At 35.8% G+C, this 23,312-nt stretch overlaps 1 protein-coding gene across 2 annotated transcripts in view; it reads right to left on the reverse strand.

Moving 5' to 3' along the window:
• The window catches only part of SLCO1A2 (solute carrier organic anion transporter family member 1A2), a 42,825-nt gene that overhangs the window by 14,041 nt on the left and 5,472 nt on the right, over nucleotides 1-23,312 (reverse strand). The window contains exons 1-9 of one of the 2 annotated variants that reach the window (XM_069489267.1): nucleotides 22,862-23,003; nucleotides 21,204-21,258; nucleotides 18,900-19,032; nucleotides 11,771-11,877; nucleotides 9,606-9,752; nucleotides 6,406-6,504; nucleotides 5,587-5,808; nucleotides 2,664-2,828; nucleotides 1,194-1,389 (exon numbers count right to left, since the gene is read on the reverse strand). In XM_069489267.1, the coding sequence (XP_069345368.1) occupies nucleotides 1,194-1,389; nucleotides 2,664-2,828; nucleotides 5,587-5,808; nucleotides 6,406-6,504; nucleotides 9,606-9,752; nucleotides 11,771-11,877; nucleotides 18,900-18,973 (1,010 nt within the window). In that variant the 5' untranslated portion in view covers nucleotides 18,974-19,032; nucleotides 21,204-21,258; nucleotides 22,862-23,003. Of the gene's footprint in view, nucleotides 1-1,193; nucleotides 1,390-2,663; nucleotides 2,829-5,586; nucleotides 5,809-6,405; nucleotides 6,505-9,605; nucleotides 9,753-11,770; nucleotides 11,878-18,899; nucleotides 19,033-21,203; nucleotides 21,259-22,861; nucleotides 23,004-23,312 lie in introns of those variants that run through there. The other variant, XM_069489265.1, reaches the window with a different exon arrangement.

Below are 23,312 nucleotides of genomic sequence, written 5' to 3' on the forward strand. Positions count from 1 at the left end.
GTTAACAGTAAAACGTATAATCTAAATGGGAACAAAGAGAACAAAGAGACTACATACTTCTTTCTACTTTATCTAGTTCCTCATTTACTGAGACAGGAACTCAGGAGAGAGACAGGAACATTGCCTCAGGCTCAGAATAGCAAACTGCTCTTATCTGCTGGGCTGACATCCTTTGATCATTCTCTCTGCCTTTGGATTACAAGCCCAGGTGCATTTGCAGACATCCAGGCTGTGGCCCTCAGGCTTGAAGGCAGGGTCTGTTTGCAGACATCCCTGATTGGTGGAATGTACCCCTCAAGGTCGAGCAGCTTTTGCTCAGTGAACTGACATGTCCACTGGTTGCTCTTTGGCAAAGTCCTGTCTCACTCCTGGAATTCTCATGTCTTGACCCTAACCCTCAACAGATAATAATGCCTATCTTAAATGGAATTTGCAAGACTCAAATCAGATAATGTATATAAAATTAATTTATGATTTTATATTTGAAATTGTTCCAGCCTTATAATCCTTGATGATAATCTTATAATGATGTTCTATTCTTATAATCCTTGATGTTGGAAAGAATATTTTAAGATATTCTTCATTTCATTTTATCTAATGACTATTATCTAAATTTGCCCTACAAGTGAATTTTTAAAATTTACATCACTATGGAAAACTTTTCAATAAACCCAGATAACTCTCAAAATACAAAAATCTAAAATTATTCGCTATTTTAGACATAACTATACAAATGAAATATATGAATTTATCAATTTCTCATGTATTAGAATTCATTTATGCTAAATTTAAGCCCATAGTGGAAACATATAAAGGCTATTTAGACTGTATAGTCAATTCTTAATTATACTCATTTATAGGAGTATAAAATATATGGATAACATGTCCCAATACAACCTAAAACTATAGGTAGTTTCTTTGATATGCACTTTAATGTCCCCAAGGATATCACAAAGACAACCAGACACACACATACATATATAATCATAAACTCACCCTGTGATATGTTCCTAATCTCCTTAATAAGCCTAGAGCTTGAATGGATTGGGTTATGATGGACAGATGGAGGAAAGATACAAGAAGACCATTGATCACTGCCATTAATTCTAGTAAGCAAATGATCTAAGCACTGTAAAAAATATACTATTAACTGTTTGTTGAAAGAGTATGAGATTCATTGGAAAATAACATACCCTTCATAAGAGGTAGTTATGCCAGCAACTGAAGTATTATCACAGGTCATGAAAAAAGTTGAAAAATAGAGTAGATACCCAAATAAGGATAACCAATATGCTATGTGGGCAGCTTGTTTGACAGTAATCTTGAACTTCTTCATAATTAAACCACCAACAATATATCCAATGCATATTGGAGGTAAGTTATAAACACCTATAAATGCAAGTAAAATATTATTTACAAAGTGGCTTATTAAAGGAACAAATATGTTATCACTTTTATCTAATATGTCTTATACATAAGAAACTATTTAGGTCCAACTCTCAGTAAGGAACAATGATTTAATTTGATCCCCACTTAGTTACACATTACATACAGGGACATTTTGAAATGCCCTATAATGCTGAAGAATATTTTGGAAGATTATTATTATTGTCATTCATTTAATTAATTGCAGTAGGTTATAAATTTCTTATAGATGGGGATCATGACCAATATGTCTTTTTCTAGGATTCATGTAGCAGTGGCAAAGTTGACCAGTAATTTATTAATTTATTACTCTCCATTCTGTAGGATTGGAATATGTATATAGTTTTTCAGTTATTTATTCCCCCTCCAGTTGTTCAGAATTTGACTCGTCTCAAGGTACTTTAGAGGGACATTTTGCTGAGCCTGTTGCTATCAAGTGTATATACATTTCACTGACCAGCACTCTTCCTCTCTCAACACCGCCCGAAAAAAGGAAAAAAGAAAAGAAAAAGGAAAAGAAAGCCTGTGTTGCATTCATACAATGCCAGCACCTGGCTCACTGAATCATATGCTTGGGATAGCTTGTTAAAAATCCATGCCAGAGCCACACACTATAGTCTGATTTAGTACGTCACGTCTGACGGGGTGTGTTATCTGAACCTTTCACAAGCTCTCTAGATAATAGGGACTCAAGTAGTCTGGGATATTGACTTTTCAAAACAGTGGAAAGATCCCAGGAAAAATCCAAGGTATGGTAGAACCACGAGGGTCAGTGTGGAAAAGCAGAATGTGTGTGGCTGCAGAGACACCGAAAACCACCAGGGGGACCAGTTAAGAGGAACATGAATCTATGAATTGAAGCCAAAAGAGTAAAATTTCGGAGTAAAACAGAATCCTGAGGCACTAATTCTGTCTTCCTTTTTAAGATAATAGATTGGCTCTTTGAAAATTGTGTCTAATTTTTGCATTCCCCAAGATTTCCATAAATATTATGAATTTGCATTTTGGCTGAAGAGAGAGAGCAGAAAAAAGAAAGTCAGGATGTTTCTGGCCCCTTCCCTTCCCCACCCTTACTTGTTTTTTTTTTTTTTTTTTTTGGAGAGTGAAAGGGGGAAATACAGAGAGACAGAAATATCCTAAAAGACTTCAATTTAGGAGTTTCCTAGACCTGACATCACACTGTTCACCATTTCATGAAAAAAAAAGTGTGCTGCTAATACAGAGAAAAGCACACATACCAATTAGAAAGATTGCCTCCGAAGATGATTTTCCATATTGCTGTTCCATATATTTAGGCATGAAGGAGAACATATTAACAAATGCATTGAACTGTAGCACACTTATAAGCATGAAAAGCATGTAAATTGGATTACATGAAAGACTTTTCATGAACGGTAAAAAATCTGAAATGAAAGAATGACAACAGAGTCAAACTAACTTGGCTTTGTATTTTGTGACTGGCTTTTTCTGAAACATCAACCTCCCTTATAAATTTTTTTTTCTGTTTTGTAATGTGTACATGCTTGTTAATTCTTTTAATCCCTCGAAAATTAAAGTTATAGCATTCCCTTAGTAGCTTCCAGAAGTCAGTTATATAGCTGACTAGGTAGGGGTCAGAACACAATAGTTTTGCCTTCAGTAAGTCACTATTGTGTCTTAAAGCAAAACTCTAAAGTGACCAAAATATTGTCTGTGTCCCCAACATTTCATTTTTGTTCTTCTCTTTTTCCTTCTGTTAATATCCTCTTTTCTCCAGAGATCATTTGGAATGAAAAATGCTTGTTCTGTCCTCTAAAGCCTGGAAGGAAATAAATTTGATAATAAGTTCACAATCAAATATTGATTTTTATCCCTCCTCGAACATTTAAAATGAAGACATATGCAGGAATTAATGGGATATAATTTGGTTTGAGTATCAGGAATCTTTCTGCTTCTTCAGAACATTTTGGTGGTTTGCCAATGTTTAACAACAAGATGCACATTAGAACCATCTGGAAATATTTTTTAAAATACCAACACCCAAGTCCCACTCCCAGAGATGCTGGTTCATTTGGTAGATTCTAAGAACCTTGTAAATGACATAATCAAAACTTTTCCCTATTTGAAAAGGCACAGAGCCAAATTTGTGGCCTTTCTCTAATAAATGTGCCAGGTCACACTGCTGCCATTTCAGCTCAAATTCTCATTTCTAATTTCTTTTCACTTTGCCTATCTTCAAGTTCCCTGCCTTGATTTCCTTATTTTGTACTATTCTGGTTTGCTTAGTAAACTGCCTAAAAATTCATTCTGACACAAAATATCAGTAAATAAACAATCTAAAAGAAGAAGCAGCACAGCTTAATACAAAGAAATGCATTCTAATTGTAGAAATCATATTTACAAATAAGGTACATGACAGGAGAAAGACTTGTCAGAGCTCTTTGGAGTTTTTTAAATCACACGTTTCTTGACATCCCTGTCCTAATAGATGATTCTCGTAGTTCAAGTTTATTTTCTATGTGTCTAATACTAAGATAAGCTCTTAGCTAAGCTAAGTTCTTTCCTAGTTTTGAAAATTGAATTGATCTTGCAGACCACAAGAGGTCTATCAGTCCATATCAAGCCTTTAAGAAGAGTTGTTAATATAATCATGATGATTCTGAAAATTTGCAGTATTCTAAATTGGTTCCTAACAAGCCACGACATATTAAAATATGTTCAATTGTGGTATAAATAAATTTGTAGTTTTTAACAAAAATTCTGTGCAAGTTGGTATTATAATTTATGGGTGGTGATAGAAATAGCAACAACGACAACAATGAAAATACTAGTAGCAGTAATAATATTAATAGTAATGTGTGTCAGAATCCTTTTATCTTCACACAACAATCCTATAATAAGTACTATTATTATGCCCACTTTACAGACAAGGAAAGAGCCACAGACTGAGCCACTCCCATCCTCCAAATAAACACTCTTTAAGAATTCCAGTGCCCAGGACATACACCCACACTAATTAAATCAGACTTTCTGGGAATACTACAGAACGTCCAGGCATCAGTAATTTTTTAAATTTCTCAGGTGAGTTCAATGTTCAGCCAAGTTTGAGAATCAGTGTTCTTGAATACTAAATACATAGACTATCTTAGCTTAGTCTCCCATAGAAAGACCTGTAAATTATGCTTTGAGCATAATTGAGGATCTATATTTTTAAGAAGTTACATGAAATATACCCCTGCAGTTGCTGAAAAACCTTTAAATGGCTCAATGTTGCCTGTATCATACATCACATGATAATTTTTTTTAATAATTTGTTACTTTAGGAACAGTTTCTTTTTTTTTAGTAAGGATTTTTTTAAATTTTTTATTGATACATAATAATTGTAGATATTCATTGACTACATGTTATATTTTGATACAAGCATATAACACATAATGTTCAAATCAGGGTAATTGGGACATGATTCACCTGAAACATTTATCATTGCTTAATGTTGGGAACGTTTGAAAACTTCTAGCTATTTTGAAATATAATAAATTATTGTTAACCATAGTTGCCCTATTGCACTATCGAACACTAGAACTTTTTCCTTCTATTTAACAGTATTATCCATTAACCAACACCTCTTCTTTACCCCTTCCCACCACCCAGAACAGTTTCTTTTTAAAAATTATTGTTCTTTTCTCTATCAAATGTAGGGAATTATATCACCTATCGTGTCTTCTTTCTCTGCTTTAACTTCCAGGAAGCTCACAGTTAAGCTAACATTTTGGTTACAGAACTAATACAAATAGATTATTAGGATTAATATATATTTTTCCTACTTTAATTCTTAGCTTGAATTTCTGTTGGTTTATTTTTTTAAATTAGAACTATGTTCTCTGTAAAGCAAGTTTTTTAAAGCAAATGGGACCAAATATAGAAAGAGTCTGAGTGCCCAGAATGACATTAAATTTATATAAATGCTGACCTGAGGTAATTCAGCTTCCAAATTACGCTATTTATTTTCAAGGAGTAGCATAGGAAGAATTAGACTAGTTAGGCATTATGGACCGGTGACTGTTAATGGCAGTCAGAATGTCTCTACAAAGCATATTATATTATAGTGTTGGACTAAAATGCAGACATAGCTATAGAAAATAAACAATAAATTATATAGTATTTAAAATGTTTATATTTGCCTTTAGTGATTCCACCCTTTTGCTTCTTGACCTCTTCTCTTTGTTTCTCTTCTTTGTTATTTTTAATTATGTCAGCATTATCCTCTAATCCTTCCTTTGGAAGTGTTTTGGGCAAAAAGAAGAAAGGAATGGCAGTGAGCACATTCACTCCTGCACAAATCAAATAGCCAAACCACCAAGCACCAACCCAACGAGTATCAGTGGGAGATATGGTCAGTTCATCTGTAAAGAAATATATGCATTTTTATTAGTTCAAGTCATTATTTCCTGTAAAAACAGTAGAAAATCATTAAAGTTATAATTCTCAAGTCTATCCAAGTATAAAATTTGTATATAATTCAAACATCCATAAAACTTGTCTGACAATATGTGCTGTTACAATATTGTCTGGTAATAAATTAGTCTGATTATCAGTCCTAACATGTAAGGAATTTAAAAATAGGTACTTACTAAGTAACTAAAAGGTCTGTTTAAGTATCCACAAATCACTGCTTGATTAAAAGAAATTGAAACCACTGTGCTTAAAGCTTTTGAAACCACTGTGCTTAAAGCTTTTGAAACCAAGAAATATGGTTGAAGTGCTGGAGTAGAAAGAGCTTGGATTTTGAGTCAGATCAGCATTTTATCTAGCTCTACTGCTTCCTGGTTTGAAGTATTTGAAAAGTTATTTAAACTCTTCTATTTCGATTTGCTACTTGTGAAATGGAGATAATCTATTTAACTGAGGTTCAAGTAAGGCGATGATTACTGTGATATTAATAATATATCAAAGATGCTTTGGATACTCTCAATACTCAATAAACAGATTTTACTGATTACCTGTGTTCACAGATCCAATGTCTACATAAACACCTGTGCAGAATGATGCTAACAAAAGTCCAAACAAAGGGCCAATGACAGCTCCTGTTTCTATAAACCCTAAAAATAAACAAAAATATAAAGTTACACTATATTTATATACCCACATAAAGAGTTCTGGATCCATGAAAAGCCTGAAGATTGAATTATTTTGCTTTAAATACTCGATTTCACGTACACACTAGCAATGTTTGTTTCTGTAAGTGTTGAAAAAGAGGCCTCAGAATTTAAAGGCACTTTCTCTAGGTCTCCAAATTCTTTTTCATGTTGAATTGCAGGTAAAGATTTTTGTAGCATGTTTTGATGAATTTCTTGTAGCACATTCCTCAGAAAAGCTCCATTCTCAAATCTCCAACTTGAAGCTTCCTTCTGGCTATGCCCTCATAATTATGATACCTCTCTTCGGTTTTATCGTGCTCTTCTTTTTTACCTTTTCCATTCTTATTTTCCATTTCCATGAGTCCTCTCTGTCCCTACATGAATTCTTACTCATTGGAACTTTGTCATCATGACTTGTTGCCTCATGACTTGTCTACAATTCAGAGTCTATGCTAAGCCCTCCCTGCTCACTGAAAATCCAGACACAAAACTTCTTCAACTTTCTTCTTTTTCATTTCAAAATTTGTTTTTGCCTATTGTCTCTGCCTTCTGCACAGTTCCATAGAGAAGTCCACGCTATACACATCTGACCTCTTGTTGCCACTCCCTTCTATCTTCTCTGAGGTCTTGCTCTACCAAACACTCCTTCTCTTGTGCTTATTCCATCTCCCCATCCAGCAATTCTACAGCATCTCATATCCGCCCTGCTTTCTTTCCTTTCAGTACATTCTCTGCCTCTGCTTCCCCACCTCTCAATTTACTCAAATCCCTCCACTTTATCCTCCAAATACTCTCAAGTAGCACCAGTGATCTCTTTTGGCACTAATCCAGTATCCTCTTCTGGCCTTTGTTCTCCTAGCTCTCTGGGTTGACAGTGCTGCCCACTCCTCTTTTGACATTTTCCTCCTAAGATCACAAAACTATACATTTATCATTTCACTTTTTCCCTTATGAATATTCCTTCTTTGATTTTTCTTCCTTCTACCCTACTCACAGTAGAAGTATTTCCCGGTATTTTATCCTAGGATCTTTCAATGGATATATGGCATTCCATGGCAACCTCATTTCTTCCTCTTGATTTCATTTATTGTCTCTGGATAGATGATTCTCAGACTTTATATTTAGCTTTTATGTTCTCTCCTACACTCCAGAACCACACATGGAACTACTTTCTTGATATATAGCAATTTGATTTATAGTTATTTGATTATATACACATACGTGTGCACACACACACTATATATACGTATAATACCCATAAGAATGTAGTTATTTATTTACTAACCTTATATGGACCATGTCTTGTTCATCTTAATACATATAGAGATTATCACAGTTACTTTTTTATATTAGACACCCTAGTATTTGTTGAATAAGGAAATGCATATTATAAAAAAGTGTTTGTTCATTTATTATAAGAGAGTGTTTGCATTTTTTTCAATATAACTACGTGAAGGGATTTGAAAGAACTGAATAGAAAAACACTGAAAAAGATTATTGTAAAATCAGTATGTCACCAAAAAGTGCCAAGAGTTATTTGGGGTAATGATTCCTAAATATTTTAATCCACCACCATTATGTATAAGTCTATTCCTGTCTTCTCTCATCCTCTTCAACTTTTCTGGCTTTAAAGGATATATCTTTATTAATAGGAAAATTACCCTATATTCAAAGTTATGAGTTTATGACCAATTATAGATAGAATAACTGAAGGGTATAAGCAAGTCATGCATAGTAAATTAAGAATACTTAGGATATTGGAAGACCACAAAAGAAGGTGGGTCTTGGTTGGCTGTTGTGCCAGATGACATGTATGAAATTAAGGTAATTTCAAGAAACATAACCATCCAGATGCAGTGGCTCATGCCAGTAGTCCTAGCTATTCAGGAGGCTGAGCCAGGAGGATCACCTGAGCCCAGGAGTTTGAGGCTGCAGTGAGCTTTGATCGGACCACTGCACTTTCACGTAGGTGACAGAGCGAGATCCTGTCTCAAAAAAAAAAAAAAGAAAAGAAAAGAAAAAGAAAAGAAACATAACTAAAAAGAAAGACAGATATTTGTGGAAATATGAAGAAGTCTGATTGGTATGGAGAGATTGTGAAGAAGAGAAACTATATAGAAACTAAAGAACTAAATGGAGTGGTGAGCCATGACTAATACATGGAGAGATAAGATTTAATAAATAAGGAGTCTGTATGTGTCATGAGGCATAGTAGAGAAGATATGATTAAAAATGTTTGAGAAAAATTATACTTCAAGAATGTTTATAAGAAATTGATAAAAGAAAATACTAAAGATAAAATGACCAATAAATAAGTTATAATAACCTACAGATGAAGGAATGAGGACCTGAACAAAAATAGAGGTAGTGAAAATATTGAGAAAGATCTTGAATACAAGAGACATTTTGGAGAAAACATCAGTAAATCTGGTAACAGATTGGTTACAGGATGGTGTTGAGGAAGGAGTCAAAGAAAACCCCAGGGGCACTAGATTTGTGGTATTTCCAATACCAGAAAGCAGATTTAACAAAGTGGCTCATTTGGAGTTGACATATAACTGCTCCATTCAACAAACTTTTTTTTTTTTTTTTTTTTTTGAGACAGAGTCTCACTCTGTTGCCCTGGCTAGAGTGCCGTGGCGTCAGCCTAGCTCACAGCAACCTCAAACTCCTGGGCTCAAGCGATCCTCCTGCCTCAGCCTCCCGAGTAGCTGAGACTACAGGCATGTGCCACCATGCCCAGCTAATTTTTTTTCTATATATATTTTTAGCTGTCCAAATCATTTCTTTCTATTTTTAGTAGACCCAGGATCTCACTTTTGGTCAGGCTGGTCTTGAACTCCTGATCTCAAGTGATCCACCCGCCTTGGCCTCCCAGAGTGCTAGGACTACAGGCGTGAGCCACTGTGCCTGGCCAACAAACTTTTAATGATGGTCAACTGTGCCAAGGCACTCTGCTCTCATCATTCTGAAAATCACTAAGAATAAAAATAAATAACTAATTTCTACCCTCAAGGAACTTACTACCCTGAAAAGGAGTTAAGGCGGATTTTCAAACTTACCAATATATAAAGGAGAGTTTTCAGATTTGGCAAAATCTTCTATATAGCTAATACCCAAAGGCATGATGGGAGTTTCGCCCATTCCACGTATAATATTTCCTACTAGTACATACACCCACATTAATGATTTAACTTCCTTCGTACACTCTGCATTAAAACAAACAAAGAAAAGACATTGCATTAATGCTTTGATAGTAGAGTGTTAGTGATACTGAATTCTAAGTTTTCTGTAGGGATTTCACAGTTCTTATGTGACCTTGTCAATGATTTGTATTACTACACCAGCAATGAATCACTAGGCCACCTCTATTGCATCTTCTGACAGAGTACTTAGGTCCCGACAACTATAAGTGTTATGCTGAAGCCAGTTCCTACTGGGTTGGGAGAGATGAGTATACACACCTCTTCCCAACCCAGTGTTTAGTGACAACTCATTAGTAGTTTGATGTGAGTATTACACCACAGAAATTGGCAAACACTAAAAATCGAGGCTTTTTATTTCTCCCAGAGATTCAGTTTACCAGTAATACTGGACCCAGTTAACTTCTACAAGTGCTACCCAATTCTTATACAACTTTGGGGAGAGGGAAAAAAACCACGCACACATCTGTCCCTGGAATTGATACTATATTTATAAGATTTAAACAAGAGTCTCACTAGAGTTTGAATTCTCTAAATCTCTAATTACTTTATAAAACCCCAAAATATTTAACTGGGTACTGAGTATATTTTCTCTGTAAAGTCTATAGTATACTGTGATCACCAAATAACTTTCAATAAAGAAATCCACCCCAATCTTTGGAGCAGCATTGCTTAGTAGAATAACAAAGACTAGATCAAAGGTAACTGAAAGTGAGAAAGATAAGGAGGTCTCTGAAGACTTTTATCTACCCCTTTTTGATTTATGTCCTAAGCCAAAATTTTTGGTAAGCTCTGTGGAATCCTGTTTTCAGGGAAGTGAAGGACAATGTACTCTCACCTCCTCTAAACTGGCCAGTTGCCACTCAAGAGGGTCCTGAGCACATCTGGGTCCACGAATTTCTTATGAAGTCTATCTCTCAGTCATTACCAGTCCAGAAAATCATACTCTCCTTTCCTGGCTATTCAGATTTTTTTGTATGATGAGTATAATGATTTGCTTATAGAGATCACAGGCAAACTCTAGGCCTATTCTAGGGCAAAAATGCAAATATCAGGTGATGAAAGTATCAATGCACTTTCCTGGAGATATACCAGAATAAGGTTTTGATATATCCACTGTGATGAAGACTAGCACCTGGATCAGTCTTTGGCAAAGGCCAGCTCAAAAAGAGAACACAGGCCACTGTCAATGTCACAGTTTTCCTTTGTTTCCTGGGGGTGTTCTTTGGCTTAGAGCTTCTGAGACAGATATTTTTCAACTCTTTGAAACTATTTTGGTTCCCTCTGATTCAACAGTAGCAGTGAAATTCCCAGTCTTGGAGTCTCCTGCAACTTCCACTGACATAAATTCATCACAGGAGGTGAAGTTCTGGGCTGAGGTAAGTCTTCAGAGTCACCTCCAGACTAGGTATCAGCGGAAGATTCTATAGGTTCCTTAGCACATGAAGGGGCAGAAGCCAGTATGTAGGTGCCTGGGCCTACAGGAAACTAGATGCAGCATCACTATTGTGTTGGGTTGTAAAATAGTATTTCCAGCAAAGAGGAAAAAGGGAGCAGAAAGACCAGTTCCTAGTTTAGTAGAAAGGGAGTAGAGTAATTCAGAACTATAGCATACTTGCCTGCTTTCCCTGCTATAGAAGGTCAATGATATAACACAAATCCCTTGAACTTTGTTTCTATTTCCTATTTTCATAATCATAAAGACCAAATCCATCCTTCTAAGGTATTTTCCTCTGTGGGATCAACTCTGGTCCATGGGTAGATGTCTTTGACTCATTTTTAAATTACCATTTTAATAAATAGAAAAGGCAGTCTTACTAAATACATTCAAATATAAGATAAATGACATTCTGTATTATTAGTCATTCCTATTCACCCCTGTGAGCCCTTCCAAAATCCCTGAAGAGAGAAAATATCTTTTGTTCATCACCTTACTCATTTAACCAAACCCAGTATCTCATTCAAACAGAAAGTGTTCAGTTACAAATTCACTGAATAGAAAGCAATAAAATGAAGTAGACAACCTGATGGATCGTGTGTTGGTCTTAAAATCTCGGTTCCATTTTCCGTACACAAGAAACTGTTGGAGGACAAGTTGCCTGAAACTGAAACTGTAGATTCATATTCATATCTGTATGAACACAGGGAAAACACGTTCATGTTAAAAAGCTAATGAGGAAAATGTGGGCAATGTATAGATTACTGACTTCTGCTTCTTTTAAGCTACGACATCCAAATCCAACACAAATGTCTTTTCATCTTTGCCATTCTAATTCTCATAAATTATTATCATCAAAAGAACTTGCTGTTCATTATAAATATGTAATCCTTTCATAGTTAGCTTTCAAGAATCTGCTTGTGGGTGATCTACTTTTAGATTATCTAACATCAACCTTCTGTCATTTTTAGGTGATCATTTCCTGGAAATAATTACTGTAGGATAAGAAACAAAAACCAAGAAAAATACTAGATTCAATACAGCGTAATCAAGAACATAAAGGCTTTAGGGGAAATAACAACAAAACAAGTCTCCAACTTTGGATTTGTTCATAAGAGGCATAACTCTTACTTTCTGAAAATCCAAACAATAATTCTTTCATGTGTTTCATTAACCCCTAAGAAAAACAAAATATTTGCCCCTCGTAATGAGAGAGGCCTTGGGAGAATCTCAATCACGATGACAGCCTAATGTAGTGACTTTTTCTCTTCTTGTAAGAACAAAAGGATTAATAGAATACGATCATTTACCTTGGGCAAATTACAAAAAAAAAAAAAAAGCCACATGTCCTTTCTCAGAAAATAAATTATAGGCTGCAAGAATGGAGGAAAACACATCCAGCTAAGTCTCTCTTTGTTAGAAATTATGCCAGATTGCTTTCTATTCGATAAGAAAAAGCCAAAAGAAAACTTGCTCTTCTGAGGTCCACGTGAGCTAAAGAGTGTTATGTTTGGATGCCACCAAGAGTCCTAATTTCTATGCTATAGGACATAATAAAATGGGTAAAATACCCTTAGGACAATTGCCCAGTGATGCTCACAGAGCTTGGTTGTGAACTGTGGACAAAAGCTGCTGTCTCCATACTCATGGTCTCGTGAGACATGGCAGCCTCAAAGAAGTAACACCTTTGGCAGATGGTGAAAAGAATTGTAAATAATAACTAAATATTTCTTGATAGAGTCTTGAATAAGATGGGACATAAGAGTAAAAACTTCTTGTCTAGAAACTCCTGATTCCTTCAAAAGTACCTGAAAGGATAAAATATTATTTGTTCATTTAATTTATGCACTTAAAATCCAATAACTCCTTTCAAGTCCCTTCATTCTGAAAACACCAGCAAAAATGACAGTGAACGGATTTCAAAACAGAGAGAGGAAAGACAAAACTCCACAAAAGTAAAGGTAATGGGAGATTTGAGAAGAAAGAGTTCAAGATTTTGAAAATGGGAAAGTAGATAAGTGAGTTGTCACGGAATCCTATCTTACGAGAAACACGACCATAAGTGCCCACAAGGGAGCAATCAAGCACATGCCACACATCACTGGAAAGTTTCCAGCAAGATACCTATAAATGCAAAAGTGGACAAGGTCCACAAAACAGAAGAGTTTAAACACTTTGGTTTAAAGTATGTTTAAGGAACAGGTAGACTCCCAGAGGCATCCCCTGCCACCCCAACTGAGAATGCCCATTGACTCTAGGGTCTGGAGAAGTACACTGAGGATAGGGAAGCCATACCAAAAACTGGGGGTATTAAGTTAAAAAAAAAAAACCTAGTGAGACTGCCACTTCGGTGTGGCTGGTAGCCAAGGTTCTACCTCCCAGGTAACAGATTGTAGAATCTCTGCCTAGGATAACTCACAGGTTATATGCAGTTCTGAGCCATCTATAAAACAGCCAGTCCCTACACAATCACTCTAAAAAAGAATCCTCCATTAACCAAGCACTACACATGTATCCAGAACTTCCAATTAGCTTGTTGTTGTTATTCTTCCTATTAAATATGAATAGATAACCAAGGACTACTAGATATACGAGAGGAGCCTATAACAGTAAAGACAGAGACAAACAAAAAATTGTACGTTTGGAGGAGCCAGAGACAAAGAAGACAGATGAAGAAAATTTAAATGAGAAAAGACATTGCATTTCTGAAAGAATAATGAGGTTTTCCTTTAAAGAGACAAAGAACAAAAGTCCTTGGAAATTAAAAATATGATTGCATAAACTAGAAAGCCATTCAAAGGTTTGGAAGATAAAGTTAAATCTCCCAGAAAGTAACAAGAAGATAAGAAGATGGAAAATTAGACACAAAGATGAGAAAAACATAAGCTTAATCCGGGATGCCCAATATTCAAGCAGTAGAAGTTCTAGAAAGAGAAAACAGAAAACAGTGAGGTAAGAAGAGGTGTGGGGGAGACATTGTCAAAGAAATACATAAATAACTTTTCCAAATGTCCAGATTGAAGGCATCTAGCACAATGGAGAAGAAGTATTTACATCAAGATAATTATTATAAATTTTGGACTCTGGAGTTTAAAATGAAATCCCAATAGTTCCCAGAGAAAGGTAACTGATCACAGGGATTAGAATGACGTAGGAATCTCAATAACATTTGAATCTAGACAACACTGGAAAAATGTCTTCAAAATCCCTAGGGAAAATATTTCTAATCTAGAAATTCATCCTAGCCAAACTATCAGTCAAGTGTGGGAGTAGAATAGGAATTTCAGATGTACCAAGTCTTAAATTTTATACTTCCCTTGCACACTTTCTCAGAAAGCTATTGGAATATTTTCTCCACAAAAAGGTATGAGAGGCTGGGCACAGTGGCTTATGCCTGTCATCCTAGCATTTTGGGAGGCCAACGCAGGAAGATTGCTTGAGGACAGGAGTTTGAGACCCACCTGGGCAACATAGTTAGACCCTATCTCTACAAAAAAAAAAAAAAAAGAAAAGAAAAGAAAAGGAAAAAGAAGTGAGAGTAAAAGGAAAACCAAAAGATGTGACACCCAGGAAATGAGTAACTGAACTCAAGAAAGAAGTAAAGTAGATTCTTAAAGATGATAATGAAGGAAAATTTCAAGCAAACAGCAATGCAGCAAGCATAGTCAGTTCCCAGTTCAAATGCAGATGGAGAATTGAAAGTGATAGGAGAGGTATTTCCAAGACAAAAATGGTATCGTCTGATATGGATGAGTATATTGAGAGGAAATTTGCCCTCACAGTAGAGATTTTGGTGATGAATTAGCAGGAAACACAAATTTTTAATTTGAATAACATTTGAATCTAGACAACACTGGAAAAATGTCTTCAAAATCCCTAGGGAAAATATTTCTAATCTAGAAATTTATCCTAGCCAAACTATCAGTCAAGTGTGGGGGTAGAATAGGAATATTTTCAGATGTACCAAGTCTTAAATTTTATACTTCCCTTGCACACTTTCTCAGAAAGCTATTAGAATATTTTCTCCACAAAAAGGTGTGGAGAATTAAATTAAAAAATGAAATTATTAAATCCAGGATTTAATAGAGAATTAAATTAAAAAATGAAATTATTAAATCCAGGAAAAATAAAAAGTTATACAAGAAAACAGTGGCAATAGCATGGTTTAGTGGTTAAAAATATTTACATAGTCATACAAATGTAAATAGTGAATATGACTTTATAGTAGAATTCAATATATATTGTTATACATAATAAATTACAGGCATACCCCAGAGATATTGCAGGTTTGGTCTCAGACCACCACAATAAAGTGAGTATTGCAATGAAGCTAGTCACATGAATTTTTTTTGTTTCCCAGTACATATAAAAGTTATGTTTACACTATACTGTGGTCTAGTAAGTATGCAATAGCATTATGACTAAAAATATACATACCTTAATTTATTTTATTTATTTTTTTTTTTTGAGACAGAGTCTCACTTTGTTGCCCAGGCTAGAGTGAGTGCCATGGCGTCAGCCTAGCTCACAGCAACCTCAAACTCCTGGGCTCAAGCGATCCTCCTGTCTCCGCCTCCCGAGTAGCTGGGACTACAGGCATGCACCACCATGCCCGGCTAATTTTTTCTATATATATTTTTAGCTGTCCATATAATTTCTTTCAAATTTTAGTAGAGATGGGGTCTCGTTCTTGCTCAGGCTGGTCTCGAACTCCTGAGCTCAAACGATCCGCCCACCTCGGCCTCCCAGAGTGCTAGGATTACAGGCGTGAGCCACCGCGCCCGGCCAACATACCTTAATTTAAAAATACTTTATTGCTAAAAAATTACTAAGGATCATCTGTCTTCAGTGAGTCATAATCTTTTTTCTGGTGGCTGCTGATTGATCAGGATGGTGGTTGGAGAAGGTTGGGGTGGCTGTGACAATTTCTTAAAATAGGACATTAATGACATTTGCTGCATCTTCCTTTCACAAAAGATTTCTTTGTAGTGCACAATGCTGTTTGATAGCATTTTACCCCCAGTGGAACTTATTTCAAAACTGGAGTCAATCCTCTCAAGCCCTGCCATTGCTTTATGAACTAAGTTTATGTTTAAATATTCTACCTCCTTTGCTGTCATTTCAACAGTGTTCACAGCATCTTCATCAGGAGAAGATTCTATCTCAAGAAACCATTTTCTTTGCTCACCCATGAGAAACAACTTGTCAACCATTCAAGTTTTATCATGAGATTGCAGCAATTCAGTCCCATTTTGAGGCTCCACTTCTAATTCTAATTCTTTTGCTATTTCCACCACATCTGCAGTTACTTCTTTCACTGAAGTCTTGAACTCCTCAAAGTCTTCCATGAGAGTTGGAGTCAACTTCTTCCAAACTCCTGTTAATTGTGGTATTTTAACCTCCACTCTTGAATCATGAATATTCTTAGCATCTAGAATGGTGAATACTTTCCAGAAGGTTACCAATTTACTTTACCCAGATCCATCAGAGGAGTCACTAGCTATGGCAATCAGAGTTTTTGAGTGACCATGTGCATTGTCAATGAGCTGTAATATTTTGAAAGGAATCTTTTCTGCGCAATATTTCTCAATGGTGGACTTCAAATATTCAGTAAACCATGCTATAAACAGATGTGCTGTCATCAAGGCTTTGTTGTTCCCTTTATAGAGCACAGGCAGAGTAGATTGACCATAATTCACAAGGGCTCTGAGATTTTCAAAATGGTAAATGAACATTGGCTTCCACTTAAAGTCATCACCAGTTGGTTAGCCCCTACCAAGAGTCAACCTGTCCTTCAAGCTTTGAAGCCAGGGATTGACTCCTCTTTTTTAGCTCAAAAATTCCTAGATGTCATTTTCTTCCAATAGAAGGCTATTTCATGTACAATGAAAATCTGTTGTTTAGTGTGGTCACCTTCATCAATGATCTTAGCTAGATCTTCTGGATAACTTGCTGCCACTTCTATAGCAGCACTTGTTACTTCACCTTGAACTTTTATGTTATGGAGATGAGTTATTTCCTTAAACCTCATGAATCAATCTCTGCTAGCTTCAAACTTTTCTTCTGCAGCTTCCTCACCTCTCTCAGTCTTCACAGAATTGAAGAGAGGTGGGGCCTGGCTCTAGATTAGGCTTTGGCTTAAGGCAATGTTGTGGCTGGTTTGATCCTCTCTCCAGACCACTCAGACTTTATCCATATTAGCAGTAAGGTTGTTTTGCTTTCTTATTATTCATGTGGTCACTGAAGCAGCACTTTTAATTTTCTTTAAGAACTTTTCCTTTGCATTCACAACTTGGCTAACTGGTGCAAGAGGCCTAACTTTCAGCCTGTCTAGGCTTTGGATATGCCTTTCTCACTAAGCTTAGTCATTTCTACCTTTTGATTTAAAGTGAGAGACGTTCAACTTGAACACTTAGGATTGTGAATTATCCTAATTTCAATATATTTGTGTCTCAGGGAATAGGGATGCTTAAGGAGAAGGAGAGAGATGGGGCAACAGCTGGGCCGTTGAGCAGTTAGAACATACACAGCATTTATTAAGTTCACCGTCTTAAATGGGCATGGTTCGTGGTACCTCAAAACAATTACAATAAAAACATCAAAGACTGCTAATCACAGATTACCATAACAAATACAACAATAATGAAAAAGTTTGAAATATTGTAAAAATTACCAAAATGTGACATAGAGCCACAAAGTGAGCACATGCTGTAAGAAAAATGGTGCCAATAGGCTTGCTTGACACAGGGTTACCTCAAATCTTCAATTTGTAAAAAAAACACAATATTTATGAAGTACAATAAAACAAGGTATGCCAGTATTAAAAACGAACAGGATAAACGTTTATGTAGAAATACGGAGGCAATCTGGGAGGCCGAGGCGAGAGGATCGCTCGAGGTCAGGAGTTGGAGACCAGCCTGAGCAAGAGCAAGACCCCGTCTCTACTAAAAATAGAAAGAAATGATTTGGACAGCTAAAAAATATATATATAGAAAAAATTAGCCAGGCATGGTGGCACATGCCTGTAGTCCCAGCTACTCAGGATGCTGAGGCAGGAGGATTGCTTGAGCCCAGGAGTTTGAGGTTGCTGTGAGCTAGGCTGACACCATGGCACTCTAGCCTGGGCAACAGAGTGAGACTCTGTCTCAAAAAAAAAAAAAAGAAGAAGAAATACGGAGGCAAATAGAAGAAAGAGTTAAGGGAGTTGCAAGTGGTCACCTCTGGAAAACAGTGATAAAAGGCAGGGGAGAACTCATTTTCAATACAGACTTTTTAATATCATTGTGTTTTTACAACTTTGCACTAAAATTACATTGGTAAAAATTAAAATAAAAAATCAACCTTCAGACTAGCCCACTTCTTGGCAACCTACAATTAAAGAGAATCTCATTTTTTTTAGAAGTGCCTAAATAATCCTGAGAAGGGTGTAATCCCAAATTTTGGAGGGTCCTAAGAATCTTTTTATCAAATTCAACTCCATAAAAGAACTGCCCCAAATCTCTATTGCATAAATTGAAAAAATGTGACTATGCAAGTGGAAGTGAGGTCACCAAGAATACAAAACAGACTGGTGGAACAGAACCCACGTCTTGCTTCTCCTACTACAGTGCCCTGTGTTTTTAGTAAGCATTGCTCCTATGGAGGAAAAAGCACAGGCTTCGTTTCCTACAGGTGAAACTGGAACCTAAAAAATCTTCAAAAACTGAAATACTTACCGGTTCATGAGGAAATGAGGTAGCGATTGTAAGAAACACCCTAAGCCCATAACCACACATCCGACACCAATCATTATAGGTCTATGCAGTTTGTTCCCAAAATAACTGATGAATATAATCAGCAAAAGATTTCCTAGGAAAAAATTGAGAATATTCATTTCAATAAGTATGAACAAAGTCTTAATTAACAGCCTCACTCAATCATTTATACTCTAGCATTTATTGTACAGCAACTATCTCAAATACTGAGATTTGTGCTCAGATTGCATTAAACAAATGACTAAGACACAACCCCTCCCCTTAGGAAGGGCTCTGTTCTGCAACATAGACAGATACATACAGAGGTATCTGTGGAACACCAGCATTTAAAGAGGAAGAGAAGCCAGTAGAAGGGATGAAAGGAAAGAATGGTTCTAGGAAATTTTAAATTTTAAATTTTAAAAGAAATTTGTGACTATCTAGACTTGGAAAATGAGATGCAAAAGTAGGTGTCAGCCTGCATGTAACCTCTGGCCTTTCTATGCATGTTCCACGGGACATTATAATGTTCCTAAATGCTCAAAAAGAGAAGTGAAAGTCAAATTCAGATACATCCACATTTTGTAACTCATTATTCAAAGAAAACTTTATATTGGTCAATATCACCAAGCCAGAGATCTATTTTTACTTCTACTTCTTTCCTTAGATTAGATAATGCATTTAAGTAAAAAAATATATATATATATTAAATGCCCACTTCTCCTACTGGGTACTTCATTAAGTCTGGATTTGAGAAGTAAAAAAGTCAATGAAAAATTTATCCCCATGTCTTAGGATAAAGCTTTAGGATAAAGAAACTAATCGGAGTAGCCCTGTTCTGATGTTTAGGCCCTTGAAGAGTATAAAGAGTTGAAAAAAACAAATATATAAGTTCTTTGCAAACCATACATTTTTTTAATTCAAAAAATAATATCTACTTTGCTTCCACTATATAAAAGGAAAGCCTCTATAATGAGCTCAAGGATTATAAAAATTTCAAAAACTTTCTTCCTCAAGGAGTTAATAATTTTGAAGTGGTGTTATATATTTTGAAGACTTTTCTTTCAATCTGTTTATCTCTAGTATGGCTTATATTTGAAGAGATGTCAACCTGTACATTACTTTATATGGAGAGTACCCCACCTCTAAGACCACATCGGCCACATGGGCCCCTCTAGATTCCTAAAATCCCATCGTACAGGCCATCATGTTGAAAGTAGTGTCTCTAGGGGCCATTGTCTGAAATCCATATCTATTTTCGAGAGGGGGAAAAAAGGAAGAACATTTCTTCTTTACACAAGAGTGAGTTCATCTTTCAAATTGCTTTGCTCTGTTAGTAAAATAATCACCACGAGAGAGGATAGAAAAGACAGGCAAGTTTTTGTCAAGGAGATGGAGAATGTTGCCTGTAAAAGTGACTGGGAAATGTAAGCTAACTGACACTTTTATTTGCATCTGGAAATTACCTCTCTACTTCTCCTCAACATTATTTCAGATCATCATTCTCCTCCAGCCATAAAGCACTACCCACTAGCGGTAGAAATAGTTTAATATTTTCTACTTTATCAAGACATTCTGGGCAATCAAACATGATGACTGACCATCGTGTCTGAGTTTTCGATCCTATGGCTTTGCCATTTTCCTTCAGTTCCAGAGGTCGTGGTGCCCATCTGACCACCCAACGCCAAATACACCACCTGGGCACTGCTGGTCTCTCCAGCAACTTACTCCAGTAACTAAAATCTCCCATATATATTTTAATACTCTTCCTCTCTACTGAACTAGAGTCTACAGATATTCTCCAGTTTCTTTCCAGATTTCTCAGAACATTTATCTATTTCCACACATTCCACTTTTCTCCCCTCTCCTTCTCTCCTGAAGTCACTGCTGTCTCCACTACTTTCTAGCTTCTAAATTTGCTAAAAGTTAAAGTGCCCTGGCAAAGATCATCCATTATCTTCATATTATAAAACCTAAGGAATAGTTTTTCATCTTTATGTAATTGGATATTTCTCATGCTTTTGACACTGTTGTGGTCTTTTTTTTTTTTTTTTTTTTTTTGGAAATTTCTACACCCTTGGCTCCTATAATACTATTCTGTCATGGTTCCCTCATTTCTCTGACCATTCCTTCTCTTAACACTTTCATGGGCTCCTTTTCTTCCATCTGTGCCTTAAACATATAGTGTACTTCAAGGATCCATTGTTTGTCTATTGTTCTGATCACCCTATAACCTCTCTCTGAATAACTTTGTCTCCTCTTTAGTTTTAACAAATACCTACTTACTCACTAATCAATATCTCCAGCCCAGACAGTTCCCCAGTGCATGAAACTCACATATCTGCAATGTGGACATATGATTTTGTCATCAACTGTCATGAATAGAAGTTACAGATATTTGCAGATGACATTACAGTTGTTGCAAATACCTCAAAATATTGACACTTAATAATTACTTGAAAATTAATGCTAGATCTTAATATGTTGACAAAAAGCACAAATATTGCTATTTTATAAGTTGCTTTAATATTGTAAAAATTTTATTTCCATATAATTAGTTTCCCTTGTACCCATACAGTTTTTATTTTATGCAATTAAAATTATTATTCTGAGATCATATAGCATCAGATTGCCAAAGGGGTCCTTGGCACAGAAAGATTAATAACCCTTCCAATCCTTAGTTACTCTTCCTCACCTAGACGATAAAATAAACTCCATGGCAAGCACACAAAGCCCTCCATTGCCCATTTCTCACCCCTGCCCATTTCTCTAGGCTGATATCTTAGTAATTTCTACCTTCATCTTGGCTGGTCAATAATACTGAGCTGAATGTTGCTCCCCTCACAAGCTACTGTGGTGCCTCACTCTTATACTTCTTCTATTAGAATTCCCTTCACACTTACCTAACCCCATTTCTTCACCTGGAAAATTTTTACTCATTCTTTAAGAGCCCATCTCCCCTAAGTGAGGTTGTGCCCCCTTTTCTGTTCCCAAAGGACCTTATATACATCTATACCACCATACTTACTGCATTAAATTAAAATTATTGTTTGCATCTATACCCTCCATTAGGCTGTGAACTGAGTCTATGAAAAGACAATATAAGCATATATAAGTTAGTTCTAACTCCATCACCAGGATGTAGCACACAGGTGGTGCACAGTAAGATCTGAGGGTGTTGAACACTAGGAGACACGAGGAAGCATCATCTGTTTCAGTTTTTCCTCTCCTCAATCCTGATTTTTCTTTCAAATATTGGCTAAATATATTGAAAGCAATTTTAATCTTGAAGAAAATAAAATAAATAAAATAAAACTTAGAAGAGTGGCATTCGTAATTCCATGTAGATGTGTTCACAGAGGAAATCTTTCTCTCCCCCGTCCTCACATATTCCCAGTTATCCACAAAAATCAGAACCTAAGAATAGATTTTGTTCTTCCCTAGAAGCTGCTTCTGAAATAAATTCTGAGAGAAATGAACACAATTTCTTCTTCCCTCTGCACTCAGAAAAGAAAATCGTCAACTTCCCAGACACAACAGAAGAAAAATATTTGCATTTCCATTTGTAAAACAGATACCTTTGGTCTCCCACAATATCTTCTAAATATAAAGATAGAGTCCTTAGTCTCCTTTAGGGTTATCAAATGATAGATTTAAATATAAATAAATACTCTGCTATCCATGCTAGGTAACCAAGAAACTATTAGGCCAAAAAGGACAATAGCGGATATGTGGCCATATTTAGGTGTCATTTATAAGGCAAAATTTAAATGAATTATTTCTAAGCACATTCCAAGCATAGCCAGGCTATTCAATCGGTTTTAGAAAAACAAGTGACGCACTCAGATTAAATGACCTAAAGTAGCAAATAAGAGAACAAAATTCAGACAAACTCCATATATAAAACAAAATACAAAAGGAGGAATGCAACAATAATTTATTACCAATCTCAAAGCTTCCATTAATAAATCCAACTAGAGATGTTGGGATGTTGAATTGTCTCTCTATTTGTGTGAGCATGGAATTCATATAAGATCCAGATAGTGTTTTGGATACAAATGCACATGTTATTGCCAACAGAAACATCTAGGGAAGAAAATATAAGAAAACATAGAAAAGTTTATTTTTAAATTTACATTTGCCATCTGGTGACAAAATGTCTTCTACCATGAAAACTCAAAATGGGACTAATTTTATAGGTAATTGTAGCCTCATTATTTAATAAGCATACCTTGCACATACATAGAAACAAACTGTCACTCTAACTAAGGCATAGCTGATGATCCAAATATGTCTTCAGCACTACAATGCTATCTGTAGTACAAAAGAATTCATACATATGTTTTTAGTGAAAAGAAGGAATGCGGAATTACACAAAGACATTGTGTCTGTAAC

This window comes from Eulemur rufifrons, chromosome 16 (genome assembly GCF_041146395.1).
Source record: "Eulemur rufifrons isolate Redbay chromosome 16, OSU_ERuf_1, whole genome shotgun sequence".
NCBI classification, from domain to species: domain Eukaryota; kingdom Metazoa; phylum Chordata; class Mammalia; order Primates; family Lemuridae; genus Eulemur; species Eulemur rufifrons.